The sequence below is a fragment of the Nicotiana attenuata genome, chromosome 1, assembly GCF_001879085.1.
Source record: "Nicotiana attenuata strain UT chromosome 1, NIATTr2, whole genome shotgun sequence".
Taxonomy (NCBI): domain Eukaryota; kingdom Viridiplantae; phylum Streptophyta; class Magnoliopsida; order Solanales; family Solanaceae; genus Nicotiana; species Nicotiana attenuata.
Genome location: NC_031989.1, coordinates 26,051,103 through 26,061,414, shown reverse-complemented (window position 1 = coordinate 26,061,414; position 10,312 = coordinate 26,051,103). Strand labels below are relative to the sequence as shown.

At 37.0% G+C, this 10,312-nt stretch overlaps 2 protein-coding genes across 2 annotated transcripts in view; one reads left to right on the top strand and one right to left on the bottom strand.

The window, feature by feature from the left end:
• On the bottom strand, positions 443-7,491 carry LOC109222492 (protein DEHYDRATION-INDUCED 19 homolog 3-like). Its single transcript, XM_019386873.1, has 5 exons — positions 7,072-7,491; positions 6,818-6,987; positions 6,098-6,175; positions 4,226-4,482; positions 443-786 (listed from the first exon to the last, which is right to left on the bottom strand). The coding sequence occupies exons 1-5, from the start codon at positions 7,145-7,147 to the stop codon at positions 681-683; spliced, it is 687 nt and encodes a 228-aa protein (XP_019242418.1). The 5' UTR covers positions 7,148-7,491; the 3' UTR covers positions 443-680.
• The window catches only part of LOC109222402 (syntaxin-43-like), a 4,929-nt gene continuing 2,766 nt past the window's right edge, over positions 8,150-10,312 (top strand). The window contains exons 1-2 of the mRNA XM_019386793.1: positions 8,150-8,615; positions 9,753-10,029. Of these exons, the coding sequence (XP_019242338.1) occupies positions 8,419-8,615; positions 9,753-10,029 (474 nt within the window). The 5' untranslated portion in view covers positions 8,150-8,418. The remainder of the gene's footprint in view (positions 8,616-9,752; positions 10,030-10,312) is intronic.

Below are 10,312 nucleotides of genomic sequence, written 5' to 3'. Positions count from 1 at the left end.
ACAATTATTACACAAAGCCCTTATTATTTACAAGTAAGTCCGTTCTCTAGAATTTGCTACATAGAAATCTTCTAAGGACTTTCCTAATAATTCCATATTTCTCTAGAAGCTTCCCACATGTGCTAGTATATGTAATATGTAAGATTCCCATATGGCAAAAATATAAGCCTAAGTGATACCTACGTGGCATGATGGTATGGCAAGCCATGACATCAATCTTTTAAGAGGTTTATCTAAAAAATTCCCACTATAACTAGGAAATTCCAGTTGCATTTACGTCCAATTACTAGGATGTTCAATATCCTATATCTATGTTTTTGCTGTATTTTAGTTCCTACCCAATTTTATCTATGTTCTTGCTGTACTTCATTTTCTTCCCAGTTCTTCTACAATACAAACATTTACGACATTGGTTCAAATAATAAATACTTATAAATTGCAGTAAAGCACTAACTTGAACGTTTATTGTATTCTTTATCGTCGCATGAACTGCAATAAAAAGGAGATACATGACTCCGCTGCATATCAACTAAATTCTACAAGATAAATTACATGGATTACTACATCTTATTCCACGGTTGGATTACATAATACCACCATGCGCACTAGGACAGACCACTAACCACGCGGCTTTATCAGTAAGCTGGTGAACCTGGGGGGCCGGCAGCCTAGTCAACCTTTCATAAATTATCATCCAGAATGGTGGACAATAGCAATCCTTGAACAAACTCACTCCTCTTCGCCTTCTCTTCTTGATCTTTGATTGACAATGGGGGTTGAACTTTTCTGCAAAGTAAGTTGCAATACAACGTAAGAGATGCAAGCTACCAAATCTAGATATAAAAGATCCTAAACCAAAGGCACAACTGAGATGATATGCTCATGATAAAGAGATCTCATGTTCCTGTTTCTTTCTCTCGGATTAATAAAGCCCAAAAAAGAGCATCAAACATGATAACCTTTTCTTCTGCTTCTTTTTAAATTTTTTATATAGGATGAACTGAATAACTAAAGATATCGCCAAGGTAAACTATACTAGAACAGAAAACATAGAAGTTAAATGTCAAAGGAATAAGGGTTCCTCCATTCCGTGTAAACATGATCTGGTCATAGCACAAGTAGTTGATAGAAGCCAATAAGAGCTAGTCCAGCAGATCCCAATTGAGAACTAATCCCTCAAGCATGACATATTGAAGGAGAAAATTATGCACGCAAAATTTTTCCAACTTTATCTTGCTTCAGTGGAAGCAGCTCAAAAGCAGTAAACCAGATACTTCAGCACAAGCAAAACAAATCCAGGTTGCAAATTGCATCATCATTCCAGCATTTAGACAATAACAACAACGACTCAATTGCAAACTAGTTGGTTGGCTATATGAATTCCATGTCCCTTCCACTCCATTTGGACTTCATTCCATTCCTAAATAAGTTGTGTTTTGAAACAAAGTTGGGTTCTCTATCAACTAAGGTTTTCTATTTTCTACCGACATGCAACTTTCCAATAAACAATCTAAAAGACTCCTTGAAAAAAATCAGCCTAATGTAAATGTACCAGCACGACTAAGCTCTAGTCCTAACTAGTTGGTGCTGCCTGTATTTCACACACTTAAGCAACTGCTGTAACAAATTCATTCATGAGTTAATAGTGACAACATAAAGAGACATGATTGATTGGAATGGTCATACTTTCTCCTTTCAATTGGACATCCAGAATGATCATATTGTAAGGACTGGACAGTAAGACCAAAACTCTATTTTTCACTGATTGAAGAATGTGGCAGAAGGAAAGAAGCCAGACCAGTAGCAATTAAGAAAAGCTATTGATAGATTCTATTCATCGGAGGAAAAATCCTTTTTAAGTAAAAGCTATTTGCAGGTAACATGAACATCTTCTTTCAGAGACGGAGAGGCGGAACTTAATGGATTCAACCATTTACTCCCTAAGAAAGGAAAGGGACAAAAAGTGGGATTAATCCAGATTTCTTTGGTTAGTTATTGTCAGCTAAAACTAGTGTATGCCTTCTATGAGTTAAATCAATTCCCTAGCGAATTCCCATATGCTGAGATAGTCTGATTATCCAGATGATAAGGGACTGGAGAAATATTCTTAGCGCCGAACTCATTGTATTTTTGAAATTATGGGTTCAAAATTTTATATTTGTTGAAATTTTAGTGATTTTTCACACACACACACACACACACACATATATATAATATATATGTATGTATGTTACGTCGAAAATATTACGTTCAATTGACCACATTGTTAAAAAGCTCCATCCGCCTCTGTGTTCTTTCATGCTGACTACCTTCAAAATATTTTCACATGACTATCCTATGCTCCACATGTCGAAGTTCATTATCAGGGGAACTACATGTGAATATTCTGGTGGATTAAATCCAATCTACTTCTTCATGAATAGCTTCAGAAAAAAAGCATGAAACAATTCTAATCTCCTTTACCTGAACACTAGGGAATACCCAAGGAGGTGATGACTCTTGTCAAAGAATCTCTTATTTTGTATAGGATTAAGTTTTCTCCGTACCTCTTTTTCTAAATTGTTTTTGGGGGGGTGTTCAAATGTCAGAATATCCAAGAAGATGGTGATTCTTGTCAAATATCATCTTTTATTTTGTATAGGATTAAGTGCTCTCTGCTCCTTTCTTTAAAAAAAAAACCTCGGCTTATGTTTTTTTTTTTTTTTTTTTTAGGGGGGGGGGGGGGGTTAAGGGGGTTATTAAATGTCACAAAAGCCAAAAGGCTGACATTATCTGATAACTTGTCTTTATCTCATTAACGTAAAAGCATATAGCAATGTACTCTTATCTTTTCTCCCAAATCAAAAGGCCTTTTTTCTAATACAAGGGAAGAGCATAAAATAAACTCCGCAAAACAAATGAACAATTCCATCACACATTCGCAGAGATATAAAAGTCTCTCTTTTATGTTTAGCAGGTATAGCTCAATATGCTTTTCAGCCTTGCAATGGCCCATTTCCTCAGCCACACTCAAACAACAGAATATCCCCACCAATCCTGTAATGTTTCACAAAATGCAAACACAAAGAGCGGCACTTCCACCTAACAACATATTCAAGATATGGGCACCATTTAATGTCATCAAAGATAGAATGTTGGGCGTATCTCTGCACATAATATCCCAGTACATGTACTCATTTTGTGAAGCTAAAGTAAAGAACAGATTACAGAAGATACTGGAGATATTCACGAAGCATTATAAAAGGAAAGAAAGATAAAGAGGATCAAGGAAAATGTTCGCAGCAAATGGATCATGAATATGAAGACTTTACAGTAAAATGGTAGAATATTTACTTTATTAAAAAACAGTGCAAGTTCCTGTTCTGGTCGATAAAAAGAAAAGCAGTAGAACAAATACTTCATGAGAAATAACACAAGTTCCAATTGTGGTCGCTTAGAAAAGATAGCAGAAGCTAATGGACATGCATTACATAAACAAATTAATGTTACATTGCATGTCTTTCTTCTTTTCAAAAAACATGAAACTAGTTGCAGTACCTGTACCTAGTCAAAAAAGTTATATGACAAACAGCTTGGAACAAAAGGAAACTACAAGCACCCACGGTGCTTTCCCCAACAATTAGGGGTGTCGCCCACAATCTTTCTACAAGTGGCTTGGTTGACCTCTATTTTCAGGCTTCCAGAAGCAGAAAAGCAACCAATGCATGTTCCAGTTGTGGCCGCTTAGGAAAGATAAAGAAGCTAGTACCCAGTATCACACCAAATTATTATTGGAGTCCTGATCTTTCTTCTATTTCGTAAGAAATATTGTGGAATTAATTGCATCAAAAGAACCAAGTCAAAAAAGGTTAAAGACAAATAGCTTGGGACTGGAGAATATTCACACAGCACATCCTTAGCACTTTCACCCCGATGATAGAGGTGATCGCACACAATCTTTCCACAAGTACCATAGCTGATTTCTATTCTAAAGCTATCACTAAGGGTGAGGTGACAAAGCCATAACTCAAGCATCTGGGTCCTCTTGCACTTAGAGCTTTATTTACCGAGAAGCGATACCACTACAAATAATTAATTGAGCAGACATGTTCTTTTGGGAGAACTTTTAGTACAAAGTCCTTTTCTGAAAGATTTTGCAGTTAATTATGCATGTTGATAGCAGCTCTATACAAGTGTTTATAAGGAGCTACTGTAACCAGAGCACAGACAATGATAAAATGCATACCTTTCAAACGCAGTTACTATTGAGCTTTTCTTGGCTGAGATTGTTTCAGCAGGAGAATGCGTTTGAGCACTCTTGAAATCATCAGTCATTGGCAAAATGAACGATGACAGCAAGGGGTCTGGTGCAGCACTAGTTGAGGAAACTATACAAGAAGACCCTCCAAAAAGAGATTGCAAATTTCCTTCTCGCAGTTCCTTCCTTAACAAGGAAAGTGTTGAATGAGAACCAGCTCTGCGAGATTTCCTCTTGCGCTGCATGTAAGCTCAAGTCAAGGAACTCAAAGTAGCTATTTGGAGTCACTCATAGTCATACTCCCCCATGGATATAGACTTTGTAAAATAAGTGCAGAAGACGGGAGGAGCAAATGGAGACCGTGGCCTCCGCAAAAAATGGAAGTTAAACCATTACCAGCGTGATTTAACCCTTCCTTAACCCCAAACTTTTACCTCTGAATTCTACAACTCTGTTCCAGATTTCCATATCAACCAACTGATAGAACTCCAAATGAACTTGATAATTCGTTATTTCAATTTTTATCCAACTTTTCTGTATGATGCCACAAGCTACCACTAGGCATAATAAGAAAATATTAAACCAGACCATATGGCAAACTTTACTTCCTTTCTCTGTTTCTCATGATATCAGGATTTTTAAAAGTAAACGAACTCCCCATAAATAATGTTGATCTACCTTTTATCATGTTTATGGGATCCCAACAACCCCTAGGTCGCCTAAAATTTCTTAACTTCGATATTCATCTATAAGCAGGAGATTGACATGTAGTTTGCAGTTTGATTTCAATTATATACATCTCGATAAAAAGGGGGAAACATTTTTCCCAATCCAGTTACCCATCCCCAACCCCAACCCCAACGCCAACTCCTGCAAAAAAGGAAGAAAAACTCCAGAGTCTTGTCACTACTGATCACAACTATGAAGTTACACAACCTAAACAAGAGTATCAGCTTTCCGAGATCTGCAATAGAGTGATGTTCTATGTGTAACAAAAAAATGATTCTTGGGTCCCAGGACCATGATAAATGACACATTCCGAAGCCTACTGAGAAAAGTTCTAATGAACTCACGTGGAATGAAACACAACATTGTTCAACATATGAGCTGAGGTCAAAGATGCATGTGAAGGTGTGCCTTGATAAATAAGTTGAGATGAAGATGCCTACGGAAAGTGAGAGCGGGATTTAGTAGCTCGCTTTCGACTTGCTGAAGGTTTAAAAGAACTTAAAGTGCCCAAAAGATAAGGACAGATGTTACATACTACATCTTCACCAAAAAGCCGAGAAAGGAATCAGAACATGAGGACATACTTTTGTACTCTTCCAGGAGAGGAAAACAGAGGTTAGCACCAAACTATAGAACCTCATCCTAAAGGCTCTCAAAAAGAAACTGACATACAGAAACCGTAAAAAAGAATACTAATTAAGAGCTTATGTCGAGTGGCCGACAGCCCCCAGAGTATTACCTAAACAGTCAACCATCTCGATTCAGTAGCTCCATTGAACACATTCTAAAAATGAGAAAATGGAAGAGTTCGACGTTATTCAACTGAGGGAGGACCTCTTGCTCCAATTTATGACAGCAAACCTCGAAACTAAATAAAATGCTCTAAACATCTGGAGGAACTTCCTGATAAAAAGAAAACATCTGGTGGAACTTTAAAAGTTAGGAATTGTGATTACCATACCCAAGGTTATTGAAAAATCTATCTCCTACATTCTTGTGTTAAGTGACAATTTTGCCACAAGGGCCACAAGACATTGCTACCTCCTCTGATTTTACAAACAAAAGAAGCAGCAAAAGGAAACTACAAGAATGAACCACAAAAACGATATTGAGATACTGAATAAAGGATATTTTGAAGATATTCCCATGCTGTAAGGTTATGTGTGCAACCATGTCAACGCCCACCCTCATAGCGCAAACTGGACACACCTACACAAAGAAGCCGACTGTGAGGATTAATTTTAGAAAGAGCTTCCATATGGCACAGATATTATTGACACAACACTCAAATCAGCAAAATTAGAAGAAAAAAAATCCAGACAGGAAAAAACTACCATATCTACAAGTTAAGATGGACTACCCCATCCCTGCGCCAGAACTCCTAAGAGGAAAAATGACAGAGATAAAAACATACCAGCTCAAGGAACAGTTAGCATATAAGCAGTCCACAACATACTTCTGGATGGACAACAAAACATTCGTGTTTTCATCCGAAGTAATCTCGACCATGAGCAATGGAAGAAACTTCTCTAGCATGATTTCACAGACATTTAGAAATACTAGAACAATTGTCAGAGGCAAAAACATGCTTCTGAACCACTCAAGAACGTGCGACCAGTACACATCAAAAAGTAATGCCATCAAACAAAGGCAACCGTATCAAGTCATGCCATCATGGCTTAAAATGTCAGCTAGTAAACCTAAATATTTAACACGACGCTCTATCTTTCAATAACTGAAAGAATTTTAAACTTCTAAGTGTAAAATGACACAATATCCAATATTTCAACAATGGGAAAACAGCAAAGGGTGATCAACTACACAATAACTGAACAAAAAAGAGAGGTATACCCCATTCTTGGCCTCAACGGGATGCTCATCATCAATATGACAACATAAACCAACAATATCAAAATACTCCGAACAAAAACAGCAAGGGAACTCTTCTCTTATATCGTCGTCCACCTCAATTTCCTCAAAACCCATCAACATTTCCGCGTCAAGATTTTCCCATTTCATTCCTACACCAAATTTAACCACATAAATCGCACAAAAATCCAAACTTTACTGCAATAATCCTACAAAATTAAGGGAAGAAAACTTACCAGATCGAGACTGAAAAGCGGATTGGTAGCGCCTGGAAGCAGAAGAAAGACGAGCACTCCATGAATCAGCATCCATATTTGCTTTACTTCACTATGAATTTGAAAGGATTAAGCTGGATTCTGATTTGAAACAGTGAAATTCAAGTACCAATTCGACTCAATCGTTAGGAGAGAGGGTTGGGTTGACGATTTGTGAATTGTAAGGAGTGTCGGTGTGTGATTTGAGAAACGGAGTGCGATTTTGGTTACACGAAACGACGACGAATGGATGAAGATGACGCAGAACAAGAAGCAGATGATGAAGAGGAGGTAGCTGAGGCCTTTTAAGCAGGTGAAAATGTGAAATTCTACCAAAAAAGAAAGATGAGACTTGTCTTCCACACACCTTTTATTGTCTTTTTAGAAACACAGCTATTGCTCATTTATTTATTTATTTGACCTCCAATTATATAAAGTTATTTCTTCTGTAATTCTTTTGAATTATTAATACCACTAAAGTCCAAAATATCATAATAATACTTCTCTTAATGCTCTTTTTTATTTTAGTCCAAACAAACACAAGTTGAAAACAAGTAGCATCTTAATAATAAATACTTATCTTAATGTTTTTTTCCTTTTCCTTACGCAATTAATAGTTGCAAATTGAAGACCATCTATAGATATAATAGTATATATTAGAATTATTTTTTATTCGTAATTAAATAATATATAAATTTTATTTATCGTTATTAAAATATACCTGAAATAAATAAAATCTCCAAAAATAAAAATAAGGGATGGTATTATAATTTATAAGTACAAATATATCATGTACATTGGTAACATCTCATAGCAAATCAATAGCGGTTCATATCAAATGTATATGTTAATTAAGTATTGTAAAAATAAAATTAAGCATATACTTACAATGAAATTATTATAAATATTTTTAGTTTCATTCTCTATTTCTATTTTATAAAAATAAAATTTCTTTTAAATCAAAATACATAAAAGGCTGGATCAACACACCCGACCAAAAGTGCGTGTCCCACCCCACCTCCAACCCCCAACCCCACCCCCACCCCACCCCCCACCCCGGTTCGTCCTTCATTTTTGGTTCATCTTCCTCAAAACTTAGCTTGGAAGTTGGAAGCTTCGAACTCGCTCCCAATTTAACACGACTCCATCATTACCGGAAATTCCATTTCACCGATCTCCGATCAAGAGATCCGGAATTTAATTCAAGTTGGATCCAAACCCGGACTGATTATGATACACGCGTCTACAAACAAATTCCAATTTCAGATCTAAGTAGAAGAGGAATCAGTGATCTGTAGGCATTTTTATTGATTCTGTGCAGAAACGTCAATGGCGTCGAGAAATAGAACGATATTGTTTAGGAAGTATAGAGATGCGTTGAGAAGTGTTCGGGTCCCTGCGGGTTCTTCGCCGTCCACGTCATCGGGTCATGGTAGTGGGCCGGTGATCGAATTGGCAACGACGTCGTTGCTTAATTCCAATCGATCGTATGCTCCTCTCAGTACAGAAGATCCGGGAACCTCCAGGTTTGCATATAGGTCCTTGAATTTTCACTTATTGCCTCTGAATTTGTTCCCAAATAATTTATTTAGGTTAGTGACGTGTATCAAAATTATGAGTTTTGGGGCTATTTGTGCTAGATCAAATCTGGAAGTAACTTTAACGGATAGCTACGGGAACTTATTTGTTTAATTCCTGTTATTATGATATATGCCGAGGAAAAGCTCAACTATTTGATGATAGGTGATTGAAGTGCTAGGCATTGCTAAGTCCAAGTTGCTAACTTTTCTTGTTACAAATTGTGTAATTTTAATGGTTTAATCTTGTCTCAAAATTCTTGTTCCTGTAAGAGCTTATTGAATTGATGAGTGCACTGTGATGCTATATAATACATTCAAATGAAGTTTTGCTTAATCAGCTATTCGTGAAGGAGGATAATTGGTGGAGCTTACTCAGATGAAGTTCTGATAATTAACTTGATCTGTGCTCAGCGTGGTGCAATTTGCAACAGGAAAATTGTCACCGTCGCCCATGAAAATTCATCTCTAGATTGGAGAATACTCATGCCCCTAAAAAACAAAAGACAAAGGAACATTCAAGAAAAACATGTTGCACATACTTTTTTCTCTTTGTAGATCAGGTTTAACCACACTCTTTTGACCTCCATTAACACCCCCGGCATGATGTATTGAAACGGAAGGGGCACCTGGATCATTAGAATTCCCTGTCCATAGTTCTAAGGAGCAAATGGCACTTTGAACTTCCTATCTCTTTCTGCTTGGGGTTGGATTTGCAAGAGGAAAGAAAGTTTATCTATGTCTGAAGCATAGTGCAGAATTTTTGGTGAAAAGAGAAACATAGAGGAAGTATGGAGCTTATACAACTGGAACAACTGCAAAGATTTGAAGAGGGATACCTAGTAATTATTTAAATATGAACTTTTGATGAAGCCTTGTCATTTGTCATAGTATAAACTTTGAAAAGAAATTCTTCTTATTTAAATCTCCTTTGAACCGTTTCCTATAGCAGCTTCCTTAAATTTTCATATCTTTTCTCTTTATATACTTCCTACATCTTTTTGAGTAAGTATATACTTCCTAGATTTTATGGATGTCCTTAATGGTTCCCCCTACTCTGGATCTCATGCTGTTTCCCTGCTGCAGTAATGGTCCAGTTACAGTAGGTCTACCGCCAGCGTGGGTGGATGTGTCTGAAGAAATCACGGGTAATGTGCAACGGGTCCGAACAAAGATGGCTGAGCTAGCCAAAGCTCATGCCAAAGCGTTAATGCCATCATTTGGAGATGGTAAGGAAGATCAGCGTCGTATTGAGGCTCTTACCCATGAAATAACTGGTCTTCTCAAAAGATCAGAAAAGAAATTGCAAAGACTTTCTGCAGCTGGTCCTTCTGAGGATTCAAATGTTAGGAAAAATGTACAGGTGTGCCTTCACAACCATTAAACCATTGTTTTCTTCTAATTTGGATTTTAACTTTTAGCCTGAACTTATTGTTTCCTTTGTTGAAGAAGTTTGTAAAATAACAAATTCTTCTTTTGGCTCTGCTGAAAGACTACCATATCCTGTTGCATCTCTCCATTCACACCTTGTTAGATGATGGTTCTTTTTTGTTTTGTTAACCTCTTCCAAACTTTAACACTTGGAGAATGGGGATGGGCCGATAGGGTATATGGCATAGACAGAGGGAGGGGATGTCAGACCCCCC